This window comes from Mycothermus thermophilus (assembly GCF_041956435.1).
Source record: "Mycothermus thermophilus strain CBS 625.91 unplaced genomic scaffold VTJ04scaffold_2, whole genome shotgun sequence".
NCBI lineage: Eukaryota > Fungi > Ascomycota > Sordariomycetes > Sordariales > Chaetomiaceae > Mycothermus > Mycothermus thermophilus.
The window spans coordinates 178568-202844 of record NW_027191428.1 but is presented as its reverse complement, the minus strand read 5'-3'; the positions used below and the strand labels follow the sequence as shown (position 1 = coordinate 202844).

Sequence of the window (24277 nt, the reverse complement as noted above, 5' to 3'; positions counted from 1 at the left end):
TCAACTAGTGCCGTAGAGGCGGCACGGACACCCTAACCGCGCCGGTAGGTAGGTAGTCAAGAATTCAGTCCTCGACCACGCAGACCGGTGACTTTGATGTCGTGAACTCGTTCTGCAGATATGTCAGCAAGTTGGCTTCAGACGTGACACCCACACAGCTGAGATACTGCAATCATATCCGGCAGATTGCGCAGGTCTCTCAATGGCGAGCCATACCTCGAGATCCGCAAGTTGTCGTCCTCCAACGTCCTCCTGAACCCAAACCCAACTCCAATCCGTCAAGCGAGTGTACGTCTCACGAGTGGTGGGTGAGACGGGATAGCGAATGGACGGCTCTGGCGATGTTGCCGAGAGCCAGCAAAAAAGCAAGCGAGCGACGTCGACGTTCGGGGCACTCGGGACTGCAGGCGCGGCGACGAGAGCGCAAGTGAATGAGCTCACCGGACGTCTGGAAGCAAGCTCTCTCCTGGTGTTTTGGTGCCGCGATGCCGACCAAGAGACAGACAGACAGTCCTCTGCGCAGAACCCGAGTGAGCGGGAACGTGGGAAAGCGAGTGTGGTTGTTGGTTGATCGGCAGAGAGCGAGCGGCAGGAAGACGGAACCCAAGGTGACAGGGGAGGGAGCGGGACGGTGGGATCAAAAGAGTGACAAGGCCGAAGCAACGTTGGAGGCTGCTGGGAACGCTGGGAACGCCTAAGAACGGCGGCGGGGCTGGCGATTGGCTCTCACCTTCCTCCTGGGACCCTGGACGGAGCGTGGGAGGACTGGAGGTCTGGCGGGTCGACCATGCGAGTTTCCAGGTTCGCTGGCGGCCCCCCCTGGCTGGATCGGTGCTGGCCCCCTTCCTTCCAGGTTGGTGTGAAGCACAGGGGACAGGGGAGCATCACAGAGGCCCGTGAACTGCAACCCAGTCTTCCACGCGAAAGATGGGCCAGGTTCCAGCTTGGCACCTCAGGCCCCGTCGTCAATCTCAGGTCCGACAAGTGCTGAGTTCGCCACAGACAGACCCGACAGCATCGACCTTGTGTCTTAACAACAGCAGAAGAGATACTCGGTGCTCTCTGGCCAGCGAACTACTTGATGTAAACTCAAGACATGCACTCAGCATGAAATCCGGAGCAACTACACTATCAGTCAATCAAAGACGATATCTTCACTTCGTGTCGTCATCCCGGATCAATATTTGCAACCATCATCTCCGACAACGCGCGCCTTGCTGCGGCTGTCACTGCTACGGGCGCGTTTGTGCGATCTTGGCGGCAAGGGAAATTTAGCGCACTTCTCGATGGCGTTTGGCGTGGCTGCTTGGTCGCTGCTGAGAGCTAGCCATTGGGCTGAAGTGGGCTCTGCTATCACCTCCAGGGTCGGTCGCTTATCGCTGAGCCCCAGCAACTTTTTTCCTCGGTCTGTCTCATCGGTTTGGTGGCTCTCGATAGCCACTGGGCTCCGTAGGTGTGAGACATCCGACGGATAGTGACTGTATACCGACTCGAATAGTTGAGTTTGTTCTCTCATCAATGTCTGGCGACGATGACGTCTCTCGGCCTCATTCCACTGGAGACCTCATCAATGAGTGAGTTAGTCTTGCCAACTCTAGATACCCCTCACTTTGCACTCTTCAACATCGACAAGGCTGATGGAGATATCGCGGTCCACGAGTTCTGGAAAACCTCTCAGTGGAGTGTTCATTTCTCACCAGCGCCTTGTGTGGTGGACCTGGACTCCAGCGCCTTTCAGCTTGAAGAACAGCACCAGGTACAAGGGTGGGAAACCTGGAAAAGCTCCTCAATGCCTCCGTTTTTGTCACCGTCTTGGCACCGTCGGCCTCGCCCAAGCCACATGCAACCCCCCCCTAGCTTGCACAAGACAATAGCGTTGCTGCAACCCCTGAGCTCGGCCAGCTTTGGTGGTGGAGGGGGCCAGCGATTGCGCTTGGATGTTCAACATTCCCTCGCCGTCACCGCACCGTCCGTTTTGTCTTGTCAATGGTCTCAAACACACCGTCCCGTAAACCCAGCGTGGCAAACCCTCGCATGTCTTGCCCTGTGTACACCATCACCAGCTCCTTGGGACAGACAACCAACACAGTTCAAGTCAAAAACACCCAATGGCTTCGAGATCGGCCGTTTGGCGGGGCAATTGGTCGCACACGTCCTCAACGTTTCACTCACGAACCGATACGAGAAGAGCTGCGAGTGGTCCGGACAGGTTACCGATCCCACGTCACCCAGTTACTGGCCAAAAATAGGGGCGGGTAGCTGCCCCTCTGTTCCATTGCAACCACGCAAGCATCGTGGTTGGAGGCGATGCGATCGTCCTTGCAGGGCGGACAGACCCCCCGCTGACGGAAGGCCGTCGAACAGAGAGGCAAACATCGTCAAGCAACGGCTTTGCAGGAGGCACAAATTTCTTGATTGTAATCACAGTCCAGAGTGGGAAGTCGACATCAGCTCATCGATTGGAGACGGTGCTTCGCTGGCACCCTCCCCAACCATTCAGCGTGTGTCGATTTGTTCGATATTTTCCAATACTCACGACTGCTTCAGCCCGCTGTGGTGTCATCATCGGCTTTCCTGCTGCACGCAATGCCGGCTGGGCTCCGTCCGGTCCCCTCCGTCACCATCCTGGACCAGAACCACCGTCCACCACCATCACCCGACGGCAAGCTTCACCATCAAGCGCGGAAGCAGGCAGGCGACTCGCCGTCCCGAAGCCCATGTCTCACTCTAAGTATCGCACAATCCAGCTGAGCTGGACTGGGCTGGGCAAGGCTTTCCTCGTAGGGCGGCGCCACAGCCGTTAGTCGCTGGCGGTCAGCGGCATCCCAAGTCCACCGCAAAGGGGACAAACGAAAGAAAAGGTCTTTTTTCAACCCCATGCTTGATAAGTAAACACGAGGCTTCCAATGGCCTCAATTGCGCAATCATCATCCCCCCTAGAAACATTCCCCCTACACCGAGATTTCGCGGAGATAATGTCAACACCTGTTGGGCCGCTCTCACTTGCAGAACCATGTAGGAGTAAGCACGGCGAAAACTGCCTGAACAGCATGGCGGTGTCGTTCATTCTCCCATACAAGCCTTGATAAACTCCCTGGTTACGGTAGTAACTACCACTCCGTATCGCGGCCCTGCCCATGCAGTCAGCTCACGACCAACACATGAATCTTACCTGAACCGGCCGCAAAAACGTGCTTTTTTTCTCACAGCCGGGTGGTTATCTGGGAGATCAATATTGCCGGGTTGATCGACGGCCGGCCGGCTAGTTAGTAGGAAGTAAGCCAATCTATCTGGGGCCTATGTGTACAGTACCCTACCCGATCGATCGATGAGCACGATTTGTTGATAGAGCTCTTGGACATAGCCTTGACATCTACTTCACACTACACCGTATCCCGTAGAATTCACAGTCCAAAGGGTCTGGCGGATTCCGAAATCCCATGATGGAAGTTCTGGCCATTGGGGAAGCAGATGTCGTTCGAACCTCAGCGGGGTCACTGCCCACCAGGTGTTCGTCTGTTCTTCAACATGCCCAGCGTAGCGGGAAAGTGAAATTTTGTCTGCCCGCCGAAAACATGGCCTTTAGGTCATCAACTTGCGTTCCGTCTGAGACTCCAATACATTAGTAACAACTCATCACTTCCAAACGCCATAACACTCCGTACAGGACACGAAATCTCGAAGCCACCGAGAATTCTTCATTCTTCCGCAACCGGTCCCGGCGACCGTCCGGCGTTCCTCGCGACCGGGACCGGGATGCTGGCCGTTGTGGATCCCAACGCCACCAAGCCCACCACCCAAAAGACCGACGTGTCCATCAAGGCCCTAACGTTAACCTCTCCACCGCTAGTTGTCAAGTAGACGAAGATAGCGCGGGAGATTATCAAAGTGGGCGCTGCTGAACTGGCTGGTTTTGGGGGTTTTCCTTACTGAGAAATGTTGACGAAAAACCAAAAAAAGAACGAAAATTTGGTCTTGGACTTTTCCAATTTTCATGAGTTCATCAACACAACCCAGGGGAGAACATTGATGAATTGTTACACAATCACGGTCATCACATCACCCTCCCCTCCCAAATCCAATCTTCATTTTCTCTTGCTGCTGACCTCTCCTCGCACCGCTTTCCCTTCTAGGCCATAGGTGACGGAGGATCACTCATCTGCCTACTTTGTACAGTACGCTAAGTACCGTAAGGCTCGCTACAAAAAAGAGGGGCGGCCCAAAAAACGCCAAGTCTGCAAACCAAAGGGGGTTGGAACATTGGAACATTAGAACACACACACAGGCGAAAAAGCCACCAAACCCAAGGGAATGGTGATGCTGCCTTGCCGAGAACGCGCGAAGTGACGTTGTTTATATGTAGGTGCCCGTGAGGCTGAACAGCACGACGGGAAGCACGACGGAAGATGAAGAAAGCTTGTCATGCAAACGCTCAAGTCCAGGAGCTGGGTGGGGGTGGCGTTTCAGGCCTCACTCCAAGGTTATCACACACGAAAGGACCGCTCTGGTCAACAATTATGGGAACAGGTCTCATGTTATTGCGTGTATACAAACCACTAGATACCTGAGATAAAAACATGAAAACACCATGAAATAAACATTACCCAAAAAGCACAAAACCCATACAGCAAGCAAAAATCCAATCTATAACCAAACACCCATCAAACAACCCACGTACCCAAAATCACATCCGCATCACATTCTCCCAGTTTACCTCAACCCGATTTCACCTGTTCACCACCCCACAACTTACGTCTCATGCTCGTTACCATCGCACTGCTGCCAGATGGACACCTTCCTGATCTCCAGCTGGGGCTGGGTCCAGGTGGGCAGCCAGCGGTCCTTGGCCTGCCAGAAGTCCTTGCGAGCGTTCGGCGAGCCGTCGAGCCAGGGCTTGTCGTTGGCGTTGTCCTCGAACCAGCCGTTGGTGCCGCCGACGGCGAGGTTGATGATGAGGTAAAACTCCTGGTCGAAGGGGGTGTTGTAGCGGCCCGTCTGGCTCCAAATGTCCTCGATGCGGGTGCCGTTGGCCTCCTGCACGGGGAAGTTGCCGCGCGACCACATGGGCGAGTCGAAGTTGACGTACATGACCTGCAGCAGGCGCGAGTTGACGTAGGTGAAGAGATACTTTTGCGACCACTCAAGCCCAAAGAGGTTGAAGCCGGCCGAGTAGGTGGTGTGCAGGGCCTGGCGCTTGTTGTTGGTGCGCCAGAAGCCGTCGTGATCCTTGGAAGGACCCCAGTGCAGAGCCGACGACATGATGTTGTTGCCGCCCTGCGGGTGGGTGTAGTTGTTGCCGCGGGACTCCATGATGTCGATCTCGCCGGAGCGGGGCCACGGGCCGTAAGTATCCTTGACGGGCATCATCCAGATGGCGGGCCACAGCCAATCGCCAGCGGGCAGCTTGGCCTCGACCTCGACCTTGCCGTACCGGATCTTGGCGCCACGCTTGGTGTTGATGCGGCCAGACTTGACGGGGGGAACAATGGACGAGTTGCCAGCAGTGATGTTGGTGTAGGCAATGCAGTGCGCCGGGTCCTTGGACGTGCACGTGCCGTCCTTGAGCAGATCGATCTTGGTATCCTTCATCATGAGCGCGTCGTCCTGCAGGGTCGCCCTGATGATCAGGCGACCGTCCTCGATGAAGACGTTCTCATCGCCGCCAGTGGTCATGTCGAACTCGCCGTTACTGCAGTCACATCGTGTCAGTCACACTGCGGCACCGCAGCAATGCTCCGCGCCTTGGCTTTACTTACCCAAACCCGTTCACCTGCACCTCCTTCGTCCAAATCCTCTCGTCAAAGCCATTCTCCCAAGTCTCCAACAGCACCGGGCAGTAGTTGTGATGGACGACGCTGCGAATGCCGTCCCACACGAGGAAGCCCGAAATGCCCAAACCGACAATGATACCGAGAATGGGAAGAATGGTGACCCATTTCTCCTTGGGGTCGGCGTGTTTGGTCCACGGCTTCTCGACCTCGCCCTTGCGCACGCGGCGGGAGTGGAAGTAGCGCTGGCCACCAGCGGCACCTTCAAAGCGGGCCAAGGCGGAGGACGAACCGAAGCTACTCGGCGGCCGGGACTGCTCAGGGCTGCCAAAGGGGTTGGTAGGGTTGAGGCCGGACGAGCGGTAGGATGCCCGGGACTCGGCACCGTCGCCGAAGGGGTTGCGAGCAGAGTCGGCGGGCGATCCCGGCCTTCGTGGGGTGGGTGCCGTCGTCGACACGGCCGACGCCGCAGCGCGGTCGTAGTTGTCGTTCTGGTCCATTGTATGGAGTGGCGGGCAGTCCGCCAGAGTTCAAGAGGTGGTAGTTGTCGGGGATCGTCGAGACGGCAGAGAACGACTCGGATTGCTCTTCTCTTCAAGTCTTGCCGGCACTCCTCTCTCCAACTAGGTAAACGAGCGGCGTGGGCGGCGAAGTGATATCAACGACCAAGCACCACCAGGCCGAACCCAAGAGAGAAGAAGAATGGGAAAAGAAGTTGGTTCAAACGAAGGACACTCTCAAGAACAACAGCACAAGGGAAATCTTGTGGTGTTGAGGTTGAGTGGGATGGACAAGGACAAGAAAGATGCGGCCCCAACACAGCCCGGCTTGACAAGACTCCCTGCATCGACGAGCTGGACCTGGCGGAAACCAGCAGGTCCACCACCGTCGGAACCCCCACTGCAGGGCAGCCCGCTGTCGAGGACACGGCAGAGCTGAACGGAGGCCCGTCCTGCGATGTTCGCGGCTAACGTTACCGAGCTGTCGCCGCCATTGCGACCCTGGTTCGGGCCTCCGTTAACACTAGTGCAACCTTGGACCCCAAGCCAGGGAATCACTTCACCTCAGGGGTTAGCGATACGCCGCCGGGGCCATCCCTCCCAGGCTTCTGGGCCTCGAAGGGAAACGCGGCCTGGCGAAAACGCTTGGGCTAGGATTGCCTAGCGTTAGCACAAGCCGTAGTGTAGTTGACGGGGGCCGTTGGTTATCGCTGAGCGCAGGGTAAAGGGGTCGGCGGGCGGGCGGCGGATGTGTGCCCAGTTCGTATCGATTCAGCTCCCCGCTTCAGCGCATGCATGTTGCATGTGGATTCTTCCCGCGGTGTCCGGCGAGACAGTGGAGGATTGAGGAAAAACAAGCAGAAAACAAGAAGCCAAGCGTCCAGCTCACGTCTTGGCATCCCCTAGTGGCTGACTTGGTACCTGAGCCCTTTCCCGTTCGGGACTGGTTTGGCGGGAACGGATTTGGAGTCTGTGCTTCGGGAGGGGCCAATTGCAAGGCAGCCCTCTGTTGCTCATTTCCACAATTGCTGATGGGCGCTGGTGTGTCTTTGCTGGTGTTGATAGCGCGATGAGGTGTGGTGTCCGATCCTCGCCGCAGCCGCAAATGTTCGGGCGTGTCAATGTTCCGTCGCCGAATCCATGATTTCAGCACAGCAATTTCACTTCACTTTTCCAAACGGAGCGTGCCAAAGATAAAACTAGCTGATGTCAAATCGATGGTGCCCTACGCTATGGATTAAGTATCGAAAATGCCCTCGGCTTCTAGTGTCTTCGGCTATAGCCCAGCCCTACGCCATAGAACCATTCCAGGTTGGATGAAGATAATGAACGACAATCGAGTCGAATGACAATGACGACAAGACTGTCAGACCCAACCCAACAACACGGCTCTTGTTGATGGATCGCCCGGCATTTGTCCAGAATGACACCTTCGCCGCAGAACCCCTGCTCCGGCTAAAAAAAGCCCGTCCAGACTGTCGTGATCGAGTCAACGCCGGAGTCTCCTCTACTCAACAGGCTTGTGAGCCGGGATTCTGGTCGCAAGTGTCTCCCGATTGTCGGACCTCATCCCGGCTTCCCACGTGTCGAGTATGGGGTCGCGCGGCGATTAGCCACGTGCGGTGAGTCCGGGCTTCCGGTCCGTTGACAAACACAAATCCGGGATGTTCAGAGCTTTGTTGGTGCGAGATCCAGCCGAGAACGGGTACGGCCTCCGTTCTGTTGGTTCCATTTCGGAGATCCCGTTCCTTCGGCAATCCACCGAGCGAACATTCCGTGATCCGGTGGATTGGTTCGATCCCAGAGGTCACACGAGTGTCTCCCCACCAGCTCTTGGCCACGGTGAACTCAACGGATCCTGGATGTCTGTTATGGCCCACTGCCATCATCAGAAACATGGCGCCAACCAGACTTATTGATGATAGGATGTCAAAAAGGTTTGCGGAGATGCCCCTCACGACGATCTGTTTAGCCTGATGTTGTGCCGGGGTTTCACAACACTTGGAACCCCTTGTGGTGTAGTTGGCTATCACGTTCGGCTGTAATTGGATGATTTCAAACCGAAAGGTCACCGGCTCGATTCCGGTCGAGGGGACTTCCTTTTGCCATTTTTCTTTTTTGTGATTTTGAGATTCGAGATGATGTGTTGAATCGTATTTTTGGCATTTTTGCGGTGTTAACACAAAAAAAGTGCGGAAGAGGATATTTTCAATACCTGCTCTCTTATCCAGTTCGAGTGTCAGTAGTTGGAACGTAAAGATGACTCCAGCTGGCCAAAATGATTGGCATGACATCTCCAATATGAAAGTGACAATATAACATTGCTAGGTGAATATCGTTGACTTGTCTGTCCATTCTCGAGCACGACAACCGTGCTCCTACGCTGTATCTCTTCATCAAGCCTGTTTGCACATCATGGCATCCATCAGGCCACACCTCTCCTTCGGCTGTCTACATGAACCCCCAAGTCCAGGAAGCGCACAACATCTTCCAAGGACAGTTTGACACACCTCAAACTCCCGGCTTCCGATCGTATATCCAACGATGACCTCAAGAAGCAGCATCCAACTTGACTCAGGGAACGAATACAACAGAGCCTGCCTGCTTCAGACATCCAGTTCGAGTCGCTACATCTATCAACTTCTCCTCGGGCAAGAGACGTCTTTTGACAAGATGATAGAAGTTTTGGAGAGAAGAGAAAGGATTTCAGAATCTGAGCTGGCGGAGAGAGAGAAGGGAAGGCGGGCCTTATGCTTTTCCGTGCCTTCCATTCCTGGATGTAGGGACGAGAAGAACGTTCTTTCGCTCTTCTTCGGAAAACATCACCTTCCACAAGTTCTTGCCCCCTTCAAACGGCCCGGGTAGGTAGGTAAGTACTTGGTCACTGTGTTTTGGGCTTGAGGAGGCTGCGGCAGGTGAGAGCAACGGCCTTCAGTTTATTCATCTCGCCTGGCTTTTACCCAGGGGCCAGGCTAGCACCAGGTTGAGGCTTTCTGTCCTCTTCCTCTGCAACGTATTCATCACCATAAGAAACCAAGATTGCGGGTTGCAAATACGAATATACAACACATCCCATCGAACGGAATCCAGGTGTGTATCCATCCTACTAACATCTCCAGTTTATCCCTCTCTTTCACCCAGTGATGTAGAAACAATACTAATGTCGCCTCTATGAACGTTACTCCTTTAGCTGGTATGACGACTCTGTGTTTCCCTTGCCAACAACACCTCCACATCCCTTCCCAGATGCAGAGTATCCCAACCTCGCCCATTTGCCAGATAAGCCGAGTTAGATATTCTGAAGCATACGCTGAGAGATATGAGCCATGGTAACGAAGATAAAACAGCGCCCATACTCCCGCAACTTCATGATTTCCCCTTGCCCCGACAAGTCTGCGCCATGATCAAGTTCGCTCAAGTTTTCGACAAACTCAACTGGCCAAATATAACAACCACCACACCATCAGCGGTCCCATAAACAACGCCTAAGTGTATCCTGCGTTGATGCATCACTTCATCCGTCACAGACACAAGAGTCAGGCCAAATCAAGAAAACGACTAGTATGTATTATCCCTTCCTCAGTAATGCACATTCTTCTCAACCTCGGTCCTTCCTTTCTCCAGCCAGCCTGTCCGGGTCAACCTCGACCTCGACATCCAACTCTCCAGCCAAAGCTTCGAGAACTCACCAACGCGCCCTTCCAACCTGGACAGGACGTTTGAACTCGAAGGGATGCCTGAAGGAATCCTTCACGTTAATGCTACTCAGGGCTGTTTATTGGGATGTCATCACTTCAGCCAAGTGGCAGAATACCACAGACAACCTCCCTGGTTCTTCAAACCACCATTTTCACACCCATTTTCAAGACATCAACGCAGGCAACAGAGGATCATGGGGCAAACGGAGGCCCACATCATCGAACTTGTCTCATTCATCAAGTCATGCCTAGGTAAATGCTCATCATCACGCACCCCAAACTCAAAACCCAAGGGTCCGAAAAGATGAAATCTTCTCAAAAATATTCCACCGTCAGGGAAGAGAGAAAGCAAGAAGCAAGTTTCAAAACCCCCTCCCCAACAAAAACCCTCCCAAACAACCAAAAGGGGGGTTCTCAGACAGTGCCAACAAATCGTTGGATATCCTCAAACCCAACGAAGCGAAGTTTCGAAGTCAAAAACGTGCCATTTGCCCATCCCCTGTTTCTCAAAGCCAGCGAGAGCTTGAGAAAGCAAGCATCAACAAAACCCCGCCAAAATTCCCATGCTACCAAAACCACACATTGGTAGTGTATCCATCTATCCGTTGCCATATTGTTTTTTGCCTCACACAAGCTCTCTCGAGATGGCTCGTTGTCATATAGTCTTGGGGGGTATGTACCATGTCGTTCGTTCAAGGGGTCCGGTCCTTCGCCGCGTTTTTCAGATACACACATGATATGTCAAACGCCTAAATCCAAAAACAAATATGCCTCTCCCTGCGGGCCGAAAAACAAGCGATGTACAAATGGCCCGTGACACTGAATCGAAAAAAAGCAAAAATGGGTTGCCCATCTTCGTTTGGGCCCAAGATGTAGATAGATTCATCTACCTTGACAGATCAAACGCTACCTTACGCAGCGAAGACCGCAGGCTGGCCCTGGGGCGGGGCGACGTTCTTGTCGTACTGGCCGCCAACGTTGCCTATAATGCACAGTCAGTAATGCTCGATAGAAAGGATCAGGACTCAGATATCACATACCCGGCGGGGAGTAGTTGCAGACGGTGTACCACGAGGACATGCTGCCGACAATGGTACCGGCAGGGCAGAGGACGGTAGCGCAGCCGACCTGCTTGGTGCCCTTCCAGACGGCCTGAGTGAAGTGGCCCCAGTCGTGGAAGCCGGCCATGTTGGGGTTGGCCTTGCCGTACTCGCTGGCGAAGAGGTTGACCTCGCCGTTGTACCAGCCGTCGCTGGCGGCTCTGGCCACAGAGTTGACAGCACCAACGCTCTGGAGCTGCTGCTGGCTGGATGAAGCCCACATGGCCAGGTTCTGGCCGTAGCCACCACCGTTGATGGAACTAAGTAGCGTGTCAGTGTCATGTTCGGACCGAAATGGACTCCTCTCTGAAACTTACGTGTCATGAGCAAAGACGCAGCGCGAGGCGAGCACCTTGGCCGAGTTGGCGAGGGAGTCGCTCCAAGAGAGATCAGGAGCTGAGTGGTTGGCACGGTGAATGTTGTGGTGGAACAGGGCAGCGCTGATGTAGTCGTTGGGCTGCTGGGGTTGCTGAGGCTGTTGAGGCTGAGGCTCAGGAGTCGGTTCGGGCTCTGGCTGGGGCACCGGCTGAGGCTCGGGCTCGGGCTCGGGCTCGGGCTGCGGAATAGGCTGGGGTTCAGGCTCCGGCTCTGGCACTGGAGTGGATGCAGGAGCGGGATCGGGGGTGGGATCCGGGGTGGGCTCCTGCGGTATCACCTGTTCCTCGGTGGTCTCAGGAGGCGGCGGGGGGACCTCCTCCGAGGTAGACTCGGGCTCTGGCTCAGGGATCGAGGTCGTGAGCACCTCTTCCACCACAGTGGTCGAGGGCCTGGGCCGGCCGCGATGGAACGCCGTGAAGGTGTCGCCCTCAGTCACAGTGACGGTCACCCACTGAACGACGATGTCCGTCTTGGTGTAGACCTTGCGGGGAAGGATGGGGCCGGCAGCGCAAAGAACGGCGCCGCAGGTGGCGAGAAATGCCGAGGCCTTCATTGTGATGGTTGATGTTCTGAGATATAGTTAGCATGCGTGCATTCATGAGTGGAAGTCCCATCAAGGTCTCTTATAAGCTTTTGCTGTCCAGCGCAGCGGCACGCGAAATCGGTGGCGCAACCCTAGAGGATTGCGGTCTCCTTTGCCTCTGTGTCCAACTTCCCGCCCACGAGTGACCAAGTGGGAGTAGGTCACAGAATGACAAAGTCACCTTGAGCTGAGACAGCTCATCCTCAATCTCAACGGACGCTCGAGCTGTGTGTGGGGCGAAGCTTTGATAGACAATCAATGATGGCGTACACGGCCAACCAGCCGGAACGTACCTTCGTGTGGAGGAAGATGGAGCGGATAAGTCAAGGTTATAAGGTCAGTACCAGCTGGAGAAAGCAGCGCAGCTGTCGGTGGGGGATCCGTCAAGGACACGAGTGAGATGATGGTATGCTCGGGGCCGAGGGAGGGTGAGACACGTTGAGTTCGGCCTGGGCTACGTTTCTGAGATGACGCTCGTTGTCCTTCACAAGCTGTTGGATGATGGGATCCACGTTGCTGGCCGGCCACACACGAAGTCTGGGTTGCTCAAAACGCTGGATGACAGCACTGCCGTCGAGAATGCCAAGTTTGAGTATGTCTTATTGTTGCGGTTGATCGAAAAGGAGCGGAATGCGGAATGTGCCGAAAGGAACGAAATGCGATATTGAGGTGAGACTCGAGCGAGGAGTGCTGGAAACTTGACGGGCTCAAAATCGCAATGAAAATGCCGAAAAAGGAGTGGAACGAAGTTGAAAAACTTCTAAGTGAAAAAGGAGTGTAGTGGAAAGAAGGGTGTTGAAAGACAAACCCGGTGGCCGCAGGTGAGGAGGAAAAGGTGAGAGAAAAGGCCGGAGATGAAGTTTAGGCGGGAGTGAGACTGTTTTCTTGGATTTCGGGGTGAGCGGGTGGGGCCGGGGTGTTGCTGGGGGTGTGACCCCGGACGGCAGAAGACAGGCAGACTCCTGGTTCCTTCAAGCAGGAACCAAGCAAAAGCTCACTCCTTCAATTTAGGTTTGCGGGGGCCTCTGCTAATGGCACCACCGCCCTTCATGGTAGCGATCAGGATTTCCCCGATCCTTCCGAACAAGAGAGATCGAGATATACTAGGACAACTACACTATCACATGGGAAACGACGCGGACTATAAGAGAGCAGGACTCGACTGCCCAGCCGTCATCTCGCGGGTAAGAGATGAGGTGGCATCGCTGCAGCCCAAAGACAAGAGAAGCAGTCTGGAAATCGCTCTGCCAGTCATTGAGTACCACAGCACCAGCAGGCCAGGCCGTGATTTTCGTGACCTCTTGGGGACGTGGCGCGGCTAGGGGTCATTGGCTTTGCGGCCTCCATGTTGCAGCACGTCTTGGACATGGCATGTTTCTGAGAAGACCGCCTTTTGAGACCTGGGATCAGTCCCTGACAAGAAGCACCAGCTGGAGCAGAGGATTCTCTTGGAAGCAGTGCCGAGCAGTTGTGTTCGTCTGAAGCTGCGACGTCAGAGCAAATTGCGCCGCGCCTCCATCAATCCCCCTGCGATGCCGGCCCCTGAAGAAGCTCAGCCGCCAATGGCATCGCTGTGCCTTGCAGAATGCGGGGTGCCATCCCAATTCGGGCAGTCAAGACTTCACGTCACGCTCCCGACAAATGACATTGCCATGCGGCCTTGACTTCATTTCACGGCTGTCCGATAACATCATGAATGAGCCCTTGGCGCATCGGTGAGCGATTCAGAGGTTGATGGACGACCTCGGAAGGTCCAAACGTGCCCAGGAATCCATAAAACAGCGAGCGAGTTTCTTCACGTTGTTGTTCCTGATCTGCGATTGTAAATGCAGTCCCCAGTTCACGCTGTTTCGAGATCCTCAGTTCGTTCATGCAGCGGGCCTTGTTTGCGCCTTCAGGGGTTTCGAGGCAGTCTGCCAATCAGAGCAAGGCGGCATTCTGAAACACGCCAGCTTCCGTGTCAGACCCACCAATCGAACGGCCCGCTTTTCAGACTTGGCAACCGATCCTGAGATGAACTTCAGAGGTCTCGACCGCTGACAATGACGGCAAATCCCGAGAGAAGCTTCAAGTGAATAAACTTGGAAAACAGTCAGCATCATCATGACCTGATGTGCCGTTGCATTTCCAAATGATTCTAAGCCGGCAAAATCCTTTGTTGCAGAAGATTGTGTCGGAACTTTTGACATTATGGAAACCACCTTTCCTACGAATAACCATGCCGCCAGCAACAACATCATCCATGATTCACCTCAGGATGGATGATCAACAACAACGGACGGCCTGTGGGGTCCCAACTCTCAGCAACCCGGTTTTGCTCTGTGCAAAACACGGAGCACTGCCCAATATTAGACGGCAACCCGGAAGCACTTCACAGCACTCGAAGGAAACATAATTCCAATTTATGCCATCTGCAGTATGAGAGTTCCAGAACTTCTGCGGATTTGCCGATCCCGACCATCGAACCGAATCGCGCGGCGATCCCCGCATCGCCGGAGCGGTCGAGTGGTTTGTTTTCCCCACACCATGCCAACTTGAACACAACCTCCGCTGCAAGTTGCGCCGATCATGTCCCGGTATATCATCTACTTGTGGGCTTTGGTATTTGCTGTATCTGCTGATAGATGATGATGTTGCACCTAAATACTATTTGAGGGATAAGACATAGGTGTCCATCCTGTGCTCCAACATAGACTTTGACGTCTTCATGATATGAATGACTGCAGTTCCAGACTCTGACATACATCGCAGCTGTGCCTTCGACCTTCTGGCCCCCATCTTGCCCATCTATGATGAGAAGTGCCACGCCCTTACATTCCCTTAGGTACACCCTTTCCTCAGCAATGTTAGGCACCTACAAAGCACTATGTAGTAAGCTATCTCACCCTCTCCCGTGTCTGCGTGTAACGAACGCCTCTGCCGCCAGCAGGGGCCGGTCCTTCCATTCCACCAGCATGTGGCAGACACACAACGTCCCACGACACATTCGCGTAGAAGCAACTCGCTTCTCTCCTCAGCTCACCTCATCCCGCCTCACCCCAAGGCTCATATGGCAGGCATCCAACCCGATTGCTTGCCATATCCAGCATGCCAAGCTCTACGCATAGATATCCTCGTGCTCCAATGTCTTCCATGTGGCAGGAGGTTTTCATGGCCAGCCCACACCCGCCAGTACCCGAGACAAGTTCACAGTGGGACGAGGCAAAGGCGAGTTGCCGCCTTCAGTGCAGAGAAGCTTGTGAGGGATAGAGCGTGTGCTGCTGTCGAGAGTGAGCGGGAGGCTGCATCGGAGGAGCATGCCGTGACCATGAGCACCACAACACCCACGTTTGATACTTAGAGTGTGACGAACGGGTATGAACTGGGGTCTTTGATCTGGTCTCATGGCTTGAAGATAGAGGAAATAGAGGTTCCCTTATTGTCCATCCCAGAAGCACAGTTCGGAGGATATGTCAGCTTCCAGAAATGCTGACCAACATGGTACAATAAACCAATGCGCAAGGTTGTGGTAAACCAAATAGCCAGAAGAGGATTCCCAAGCATCCAGGACAGCTGATCAAAGTGCCACTGAGCTTGAAGCGAAGAAGCACACCCGCCGTTTGTGGCTCGTCGATCCTGCATGATCGCAACGTAGCGCGACACTCAAGCAGCGGGTGTGTGTGTCAAGAATGGCAGAAAACATGGAGAATGTTGCCACGTTTTACACAAGGAAATCGATACAGACCCATGGGTTGTGTTGGGTTTGACTCAGATGTCATCAATCATCGATCCCAACATGAGCAAACTGTCCCTCTGGATCAAATAAGTTTGAATCATATCGAAGCGGTGAGGCTCAGACGAGATGAAACTGAAACTGGGACCGTAACGAGGACCTGCACCTGATGTCGAATGTCAAGCCTAACAAGCGCGGCGGGTATCTTGGGTCGAGCTTCATGATAAGACAGATGGTGGACGGGTGAGATCCGTTGAGTTGTAGTGCTGTCTGAGACAATATACTTCAAATCTCTGGACCATGGAACTCATGGAGAGGTTCCTATCTCTTGACCGCTGTCAGCTAGCCAGATGAATGTCTGCTGATGGTCCATGACTGTCGCCTGAGTATTCTGACAGACCATATTGACAGGCAAATCGAGAGCAATGTTTTGGACCAATTCGGTTGGTCTCCTCCCGAAACTGGAGGGGCGATGTCTTGGGGGTCAGGAGGGCAATATGTCTCAAAATCTTCTCAAAGGATCACTGCGGTGATGTCGGAGGGCGACAAGAAACAAGAAAGCTGACAGATATGGTCAAACGAGCCGTCTAACTCTGGTTTTGGTATGTACACGCCCTGTCTTCCTCTCTCAAGCAGACTCAGCCTTCGACTCAACCTTCGGCTCGCTCTTTTCTTCAGCCTGCCCCGGAATGAAGGGCTTGAATCCCCGCGGGATCCATGCATGCGCAAACACTTGTGTTTGACGAAGGTGCACAGGTGTAGAGTTCGCAGGCTGATCGGGGATGACCTTCTCGAGTTTCTATGGGGGTAAAGTATCCAGGTCAGGACAATGACTGAGGGCAGGAAGTGAAGGAGCGGACGGTAAACGCACCAGGTTCTCATAGACACACTTGTTAAGCTTCCACTCCTGGGGCCGGCATTGCCACAGCTGGTGGTTGTTGTTGTCGAGGCACTTCCAGTGGGCGCGGAACTGCTCAAGGCAGGACTTGTTGATATCCTCGAGCCTGTGATTGAGGAGTCAGCCGAGGGCATCCTCACACGCTCCAACACGCCGTCCAGCTCCAGCCCCTCCCAAAACGTCTCCCTCAACGTCGCCACTCGGTACGTACACGCTCCGGGCGCAGCGGGTGACTCTGCGGCCCTCCTTCAGACACTCAAACTCGCCCCTGCCGGGGTTCTCGGTCTTGCATTGCATGTAGTCATCGTTGTAGTCCTTGCACCGGGCGCCGATGAAGAAGGAAGCTGAGAGCAGAGGGGCAGAGCTGGCGCCAATCTCCTTGACCTTGGGGATATTGTCTGGCAGCGGGGTCGTGTCATAGAGGACCTGCTGGTTGAAGCTGCGGTTTCGTCAGCACAATGACCGTCTTCTTTCGCATCATGACCGGCCCAATTGGCATCCGCAACAGCCAGGGCTGGATTGTCTGTCGCGAGGGACCACATACACCGGCTTCCGCGCTGCCATGGTGACGTTGTGGGCAGGCCCGTCCTGCGATTCGAGAGTGTCGTGCGTGGTTTGAAGCTCGGGTTGGTGATGCTGTCGTCCCGATCGACCTCTGAGAGGTGCTGCTTGCTTGGATCATGCCCCACTTCACCCCTCTGAGCCTCCGATGATTGGCGGGCGGTTCGAGGCGCTCGGGCCACAGCCAATGTGGGACCGGGCTGTTGACTTCCCAGGCGGGAAACCGCGACGACAACAGACCAGAGCTCTTGGTCGGTGTCAAAAAAGCTGAGCTTCTGATTTGAAAGTTCAACCAGAACACCCGACCAACATCACCAACTTGATCTCGGTTTTTTTTCGCAGGACGGCTTCGTCGTATCGCATACAATCGATCTTTGTGCGCCTAGTTTTACGAAGTCTTGTCGATTTGTTCCGCACTCCTTTTGTCTCCCTCCTTGAAGCCGCGCGCATCGCTGAGACCAAAACAACCTCCGTGACGACAAGTCGACCTCAGAACCTTTACAATGTTTTCCTCTCTGAACCGGCAGCCGGGCCTGCTCGGCCCGAGCTCGACATCACTGTTTGGTGTTTCCACGGTACCTTTGAGTGATCATTTCTTTTCTCCAACCTGACAGGCGCTGACTCGAACCTCTACCACAGCAGCAACAACAACAACAGCAACAACAATTACAACAGCAGCAGCCGCAACAGCAACAGCCCAATCCGACTCCCCAGCTCAGCAGCTCGCTCTGGCAACCTAATAGCCACACAGGATGTGCGTCTCATACCCAAAGCCGACTCGTCGTTCCGTTGAATATTCGTGCTCGATGCTGACTTGGTCATTCCACCCAGACCAAAAATCCATCCCCGACCAGATCAAGCTCATCATGGAGAAATGGGACCCCCAAAACCCGAACTGCGCGTTCAAGACCTACCTCTACAACAAAGTCGACGAGCACACCGTCCCGCTGTACGGTCCGGGCCCCCTCGACGACCCCAAGGAGTGGGAGGAAGCTCTCCAGCAGAAGCCCGCGCCCAACTTCATCCCCGTTCTCTGCGCTGGCTTCCCCGCCATCATCGCGCGCGTGGCGCTCCAGCGCCGCGTCATGGTCGAGTTCAACCACAAGCTACACGCTATCAACGCGAGCCTGGACGCGATCCTGTCGAAGCACGACCTCGAGCACACAGTGCGCGCCTTCAATGCCCGTCGCCGCCATGCTGAGCTGAGCAAGCGCTGCCTCGCCCTTGCCTCGCGCGTCCAGGTCCTGCGCAACCGCGGCTATGCCCTCAGCGGCGATGAAGACGAGCTCAAGCAGAAGCTCACCCGCATCGAGAAGAGTATCCAGGACCCGGCCCTCAGCGCGCGCATGGAGGAGCTGTGGAGCCGCCTCATTATCCTGCGTGGGTATGCTGAGAGCCTGAAGGATGAGATTAGCAAGCCTGGGGTTGCGGAGGCGGATGGGTTGGATGAGGAAATTGAGGCTAAGGCGAAGAAGGTTGGTGGCCGCCCCTTTCCTTGGACGATGTCATTGTGGGCAATTCGCTGACATGTTTATTCGATCAGATTCTCGAGGACTACGAGAAGCAGCTCCAGCACTTGAAGAAACAAGTCGAGGAGGCCAAGAAGGACTTTGCCGAGTGGGAGAAGCAGCACAACCCGGCGCCGGCGCCGACTTCGTCCTAGGCAACCTCCTCGGAGGACGAACCAGAGATCTAGAGAGAGCTGAGGTGTTCATGATCTTCGGGCATTGAGATGGGTTGTGTTAATGGGATTAGAGTGTCAATTCCTGGGTTACTTAATGTGGGAATAACCGGAGTCCGAGTCCATGTTTACTGTACCAGCAAAGCAGTTGTGCAGGCTAGGATTGGACGGATTCAACAGGAAGAGGTGGAATGGAATCATGCATGGGCTGTGTCATTATGTAATTTTCTGCCGAAAACCTGATACCCGGTTCCCTCGCCGCCCGCTGTAGGTTGTTCTCTTGGCCAGTGCTGTTTTAGATGCTCGATATCTCGTACACCGACAGCGTTTTGTGACGTGGACCCAACGCTGATTCCCTTTACCCATACCCAAAACTTTGAGTTGGGTTTATGCATCTCTGTACGGTGCCTGCCCTTTTTGGTGGACATTGCCCCCAGCGGTATTGCTGTTTGGACGTGTGTACACAGCATGTGTTATGTGGTAGGTATGTACGTGTCGGCAGTGGGAGAGGCATCTCGCAACTTTTGTCTTCCGCTGTGATCGACGTTCTTTTGTCGATGATGGCCCCTCACCATCCATCCACGTCCCGGCCTGTGTTCAGGACCGGTTGGCAAGGGGGAATATGTGCGGTCGCCATGGCTTAGAACATCTTGGAGACGGCTTCGATGACGAAGGGGGCTGGGAAGGAGAGCGTTTATGTTAGATTATGAGTGTGCGATGACGGATAGGCAAGACGTACAGAGATACAGGATGGCGGCGGTAGCCACGGCGCGCCGGACAGTGAAGGCGGCCTCGGCCTCGGCGGCGCGAAGCTCCTCGGGGGAAATCTGCGGGGGTGCAACTATGGAGGGGTTGGATGGTTAGCAGGTTGCAAGTGGGTGGCATGACATGGAGTCTGTTGGGGAGCGATTGGGCGAGGGTTGGGTCGCAGATGGGGTTGGGATGGTGTCAATGATTGTTGGGAGTGGTGGATTGGTAGACTTACAGCCGCCGAACATTTTTGCGGTTGTTTTGGAGGGTGTTTGGGTGGTTGTTGTGGTGCTGGTGTTGTGGGTGTTGGTCTTGATCGAGCCGCCGATATGGAGTTGAACTTTTTTTGACCTGCACCCAGTGACGCCATGCCACGCCCCGAACGGCCAGACCGGTAGAGGCAAATCCGGGCCAGACCGGTGGAGCCAAGTGTGAGGTGGGGCCGATCCTGCAAAGACCAAGGTCTTTCTTGGCGCCGGGCGGTGGCCAGTGGCGGCCGTTTCCGTTCGGAAGAGAGAGAAAGCTCACCATGCTGCTGGGAACCTGGAAAACTTCCACTAGGCCTGCTGCACGCACCGGCTCTGCAGCGGTTGCAGGGGTGCCGAGAATACCCGATATCAGCGGACGCTCGGATCTGGGCCGGAGCCTGTGCCGTTATCCATTATCAATTGGTATCAGCGGGCAGGGCACCCAGGGCGGCCAGCACACATCGCGACAATTATCATGTGGACGGCAGGGGCGAGGGGCGAAGTCGCGAGGGCCACACGGAACAGGCAGGACCGGACAGGATGGGCACCGATAGCGGTGGGCTGCCCGGGCTCGGTTGCTCCTATCCTGCCTTGTTCCGTGCTGTTGTGGAATCCACGATATCCATGATGCGATGGATGGTTTCACCGACTCTCGGCAGAGCACGAGGTTTGTGTCTGCTTTCCCCAGATTCTCCCCAAGGCTATAACCATCACCGCTCTGGGGTCGCTGGACCGTTGATGAGGCGAACGGGTCTGGATTTTCTGGGTTCCTGACTCCAATTGCACCCTTCGGCTGTCCCTGGCTTGGCATTATCACATTCCTGACCTTTTTACTTGTTTGTGCCATTTTCTTCGGCCGTCGAACAGGTCCGGCCCCGGCTGTGGGGAGTGGCGGGGAGCCGCGGTGAAAGGAAAGAAAATCCTCGGATACTCATCCTGGGCTTCGAGATTTCGAGACTACTACACCGTTCCGTCATCACGCCTTTGTTCGCATACATAGCTACGCCCCTTGGACTCGGATCACTCGAGAACCTGACTTCTTTGGCAAGCCAGGTCGTTGTTTGATCCTATCACCACCATGGCGTCGCGGCAGATCGGCCGCCTCGGCCAGACCCTTCGGACCTCGCTGCGCGGACCGCGCGCCGTGGCACCCCTCGGCCGGTCCTGGATGTGTTGCAGCACACCCTCCGTCAACGCCATCACCGTGCGGTGGACGAGCTCTGCCACAGACACGACCCAGGCACGCCCCTTCGTGAGGCTGCCGAAGCTATTCCCGGCTACCGAGTCCTTCGCCGGCCGTCACATTGGCCCCGACGATGAGAGCGTCCAGCAGATGCTCAAGGCCCTGGACCCTCCTGTCGAGTCCATCGACCAGTTCGTCCGCCAGGTCATCCCCGCCGATATCCTCTCGTCCCGTGAACTGTTCCCCCAACCTCGCGATGCCTTCGACTCGGTCACGACTCGCGCCACCCGCGAGGGCCACCAGGAATGGGAGGTGCTTGCCCTGGGCCGTGCCATGGCCGAGAGCAACGACACCAGCCGCAAGAACTTCATCGGTGCTGGATACTATGGTACTATTACCCCTGAGGTGATCAAGCGCAACGTGCTCGAGAACCCGGCTTGGTACACCAGCTACACCCCGTATCAGCCCGAGATCAGCCAGGGCCGCCTCGAGTCCCTGCTCAACTTCCAAACCCTCGTGTCTGATATGACGGGCCTTCCCATCGCCAATGCCAGTCTTTTGGATGAGGGAACCGCGGCTGCCGAGGCCATGACCATGTCCATGAACGTTCTGCCTGCGTCCCGCGCGAAGCGTCCCGGAAAGACATACGTTGTCGATAAGAACATCCACCCTCAGACACTCAATGTTCTGCGCAGCCGCGCCGAGGGCTTTGGTATCGCCGTCCGCGTCATGGACCTTTCCGGTTCTGACCTGTCGGAGCTGCAGAGCATTGGCGACGACCTGGTCGGTGCCCTTGTCCAGTATCCTGACACCTATGGCAAGGTCCATGACTTCCGTTCTCTGGCCGAAGTCGTTCATAAGCAAGGCGCCCTCCTCGCCGCCGCTACTGACCTGTTGGCGCTCACTGTCTTGACTCCCCCTGGTGAGTGGGGTGCCGACATCGCCTTCGGTACCTCTCAGCGGTTCGGTGTCCCGCTTGGCTTTGGTGGCCCGCACGCCGCCTTCTTCGCCGTTACCGAGAAGCACAAGAGGAAGATGCCTGGCCGTCTGATCGGTGTCACCAAGGATCGTCGGGGTAACCGCGCTCTTCGGCTTGCCCTCCAAACCCGCGAGCAGCACATCAGGCGCGAGAAGGCCACCAGCAACGTCTGCACCGCCCAGGCTCTGCTCGCCAATATGAGCGCCTTCTACGCCATCTACCATGGCCCTGCTGGCCTCAAGAGGATTGCTGAGCGTTGCAACCTGGGCGCCCGCGTCGTTCAGGCGGCTGCTAACCATTTCGGCTTGGATGCTGGGTCTGAACCAGTGCCTTTTGACACGGTCGTCATCTCGTGCCCCGGCAAGGCTGCCGAGATTCGGGATCTTGCCAGGGACGAGGGCATCAACATCCGCTACGACGGCCCTGACCGCGTTGTCATTAGTGTGGACGAGACGGTTGAGGAGCGCGATCTCCTTGCCTTGATCAAGGTGTTTTCGCGGGCGAGTGGTGGTGCTTCTGGAGATGCTCTCACCAACTTCGCCCCGCTTCTCGAGCGCTTCTTGACCGAGTCGCAGTCTGGCAGCATTCCCGAACCCCTTCGCCGGAAGTCGGCATACTTGACGCACCCCATCTTCAACACGTACCATTCCGAGACGGAGATGCTGCGTTACATCCACCATCTGCAGGCCAAGGATTTGTCGCTCGTGCACTCAATGATCCCTCTGGGTTCCTGCACCATGAAGCTCAACGCCAGTACCGAGATGGCTCTCATCACGCTGCCCGGCTTCTCGAACCTGCACCCGGCAGCGCCAGTCGAGGACACGCGCGGGTACCAGAAGCTCGTCAGCTCGCTCGAGGATCAGCTGAGGGATATCACGGGTATGGACGGTGTCTCCCTGCAGCCGAACTCGGGTGCCCAGGGTGAGTTTGCCGGTCTCCGGACCATCCGCAAGTACCATGCTAGCCGTGGTGAGGGCCATCGCGACCTGTGCCTCATTCCTGTGTCGGCACACGGCACAAACCCGGCATCGGCTGCCATGGCCGGCATGCGCGTGCTTCCGGTCAAGTGTGAGCCCAAGACTGGCAACCTGGACCTGGCGGACCTCGAGGCCAAGTGCAAGCAATACTCGTCTCAGATTGCTGCCATGATGATCACGTATCCCAGCACGTACGGCATCTTCGAGCCGCAGATCAAGAAGGTGTGCGAGATTGTGCATGCCCATGGAGGCCAGGTGTATATGGACGGCGCCAACATGAACGCTCAGATCGGCCTCTGCTCTCCTGGCGAGATTGGTGCTGACGTTTGCCACCTGAACCTGCACAAGACGTTCTGCATCCCGCACGGCGGCGGCGGTCCTGGTGTCGGGCCCATCTGCGTCAAGAAACACCTGATCGAGCATCTGCCGACGAAGGATGTGGCCAACATCGAAGACCCCAATCGCCCCGTTAGCAGCGCCCCGTATGGCAGTGCTAGCATCCTGCCCATTAGCTGGGCTTACAACACAATGATGGGTAAGTTTACGATGTAGCATTATACGCAATGATTTGTAACTAACATGTGATGTGAATAGGCGGCGAGGGGCTCAAGAAGGCCACGACCGTCACGTTACTCAATGCCAACTATCTCCTCAGCAAGCTCAAGCCTCACTACCCGATCGTCTACACCAACGAGCACGGTCGGTGCGCGCACGAGTTCATTCTTGATATCCGTCCGTTCCACGACACGGCGGGCATTGAAGCCATCGACATTGCCAAGCGGCTCCAGGACTACGGCTTCCACGCCCCCACCATGAGCTGGCCCGTGGCCAACACGCTCATGATCGAGCCGACCGAGTCCGAGTCGAAGGAGGAGCTTGACCGGTTCGTGGAGGCCCTGATTGGCATCCGCGCCGAGATCCGCGAGATCGAGGAGGGTCGTGCCCCGCGCGATGGCAACGTACTCAAGATGGCGCCGCACCCGATGGAGGACATCATCACCGGAGATGGCGAGGCGGGTGCCAAGTGGGATCGCCCTTACTCACGTGAGAAGGCGGCGTATCCGCTGCCGTGGCTGCGGGAGAAGAAGTTCTGGCCCAGTGTGGCGCGTGTCGATGACGGTGAGTGTCTCCCCTAGGTTTTGATCCGCGATTTTTTGAGCGCGATGCTGACGTTTCTGTGCGTAGCCTACGGTGATCTGAACCTTTTCTGCACCTGCCCCCCGGTGGAGGATACCACCGGCGAGGCGTAAGTGAGGACGAG

General features: G+C 55.7%; 10 protein-coding genes and 1 non-coding gene across 11 annotated transcripts; 4 read left to right on the top strand and 7 right to left on the bottom strand.

The window, feature by feature from the left end:
• Positions 1-64: 64 nt before the first annotated feature.
• On the bottom strand, positions 65-789 carry VTJ04DRAFT_2202 (uncharacterized protein; the record flags this gene model as incomplete). The annotated part of the gene is made up of 3 exons (XM_069359966.1): positions 65-112; positions 217-448; positions 731-789. 3 exons carry the CDS (start codon positions 787-789, stop codon positions 65-67), a joined length of 339 nt encoding a protein of 112 aa, XP_069220723.1.
• A 3960-nt stretch (positions 790-4749) lies between these two features.
• Positions 4750-6268, bottom strand: VTJ04DRAFT_2201 (uncharacterized protein; the record flags this gene model as incomplete). The annotated part of the gene is made up of 2 exons (XM_069359965.1): positions 4750-5689; positions 5757-6268. The coding sequence occupies 2 exons, from the start codon at positions 6266-6268 to the stop codon at positions 4750-4752; spliced, it is 1452 nt and encodes a 483-aa protein (XP_069220722.1).
• Positions 6269-8275: 2007 nt separating this feature from the next.
• VTJ04DRAFT_t44 lies at positions 8276-8363 on the top strand. Its single transcript has one exon. It is a non-coding gene; the product is annotated as a tRNA-Tyr (tRNA).
• Positions 8364-10380: 2017 nt separating this feature from the next.
• On the bottom strand, positions 10381-10701 carry VTJ04DRAFT_2200 (uncharacterized protein; the record flags this gene model as incomplete). Its single annotated transcript, XM_069359964.1, has 1 exon — positions 10381-10701. One exon carries the CDS (start codon positions 10699-10701, stop codon positions 10381-10383), a length of 321 nt encoding a protein of 106 aa, XP_069220721.1.
• A 176-nt stretch (positions 10702-10877) lies between these two features.
• On the bottom strand, positions 10878-11997 carry VTJ04DRAFT_2199 (uncharacterized protein; the record flags this gene model as incomplete). The annotated part of the gene is made up of 3 exons (XM_069359961.1): positions 10878-10948; positions 11007-11326; positions 11384-11997. The coding sequence occupies 3 exons, from the start codon at positions 11995-11997 to the stop codon at positions 10878-10880; spliced, it is 1005 nt and encodes a 334-aa protein (XP_069220720.1).
• A 288-nt stretch (positions 11998-12285) lies between these two features.
• On the top strand, positions 12286-12695 carry VTJ04DRAFT_2198 (uncharacterized protein; the record flags this gene model as incomplete). Its single annotated transcript, XM_069359960.1, has 2 exons — positions 12286-12394; positions 12451-12695. The coding sequence occupies 2 exons, from the start codon at positions 12286-12288 to the stop codon at positions 12693-12695; spliced, it is 354 nt and encodes a 117-aa protein (XP_069220719.1).
• Positions 12696-16367: 3672 nt separating this feature from the next.
• VTJ04DRAFT_2197 (uncharacterized protein) lies at positions 16368-17201 on the bottom strand (the record flags this gene model as incomplete). Its single annotated transcript, XM_069359959.1, has 4 exons — positions 16368-16538; positions 16611-16743; positions 16849-17076; positions 17182-17201. The coding sequence occupies 4 exons, from the start codon at positions 17199-17201 to the stop codon at positions 16368-16370; spliced, it is 552 nt and encodes a 183-aa protein (XP_069220718.1).
• Positions 17202-17701: 500 nt separating this feature from the next.
• Positions 17702-18861, top strand: VTJ04DRAFT_2196 (uncharacterized protein; the record flags this gene model as incomplete). Its single annotated transcript, XM_069359958.1, has 4 exons — positions 17702-17773; positions 17838-17952; positions 18030-18673; positions 18742-18861. 4 exons carry the CDS (start codon positions 17702-17704, stop codon positions 18859-18861), a joined length of 951 nt encoding a protein of 316 aa, XP_069220717.1.
• A 215-nt stretch (positions 18862-19076) lies between these two features.
• On the bottom strand, positions 19077-19307 carry VTJ04DRAFT_2195 (uncharacterized protein; the record flags this gene model as incomplete). Its single annotated transcript, XM_069359957.1, has 1 exon — positions 19077-19307. The coding sequence occupies one exon, from the start codon at positions 19305-19307 to the stop codon at positions 19077-19079; it is 231 nt and encodes a 76-aa protein (XP_069220716.1).
• Positions 19308-19352: 45 nt separating this feature from the next.
• VTJ04DRAFT_2194 (uncharacterized protein) lies at positions 19353-20160 on the bottom strand (the record flags this gene model as incomplete). Its single annotated transcript, XM_069359956.1, has 3 exons — positions 19353-19557; positions 19619-19720; positions 19865-20160. 3 exons carry the CDS (start codon positions 20158-20160, stop codon positions 19353-19355), a joined length of 603 nt encoding a protein of 200 aa, XP_069220715.1.
• A 795-nt stretch (positions 20161-20955) lies between these two features.
• VTJ04DRAFT_2193 (uncharacterized protein) lies at positions 20956-24266 on the top strand (the record flags this gene model as incomplete). The annotated part of the gene is made up of 3 exons (XM_069359955.1): positions 20956-23551; positions 23611-24135; positions 24202-24266. 3 exons carry the CDS (start codon positions 20956-20958, stop codon positions 24264-24266), a joined length of 3186 nt encoding a protein of 1061 aa, XP_069220714.1.
• Positions 24267-24277: the final 11 nt, after the last annotated feature.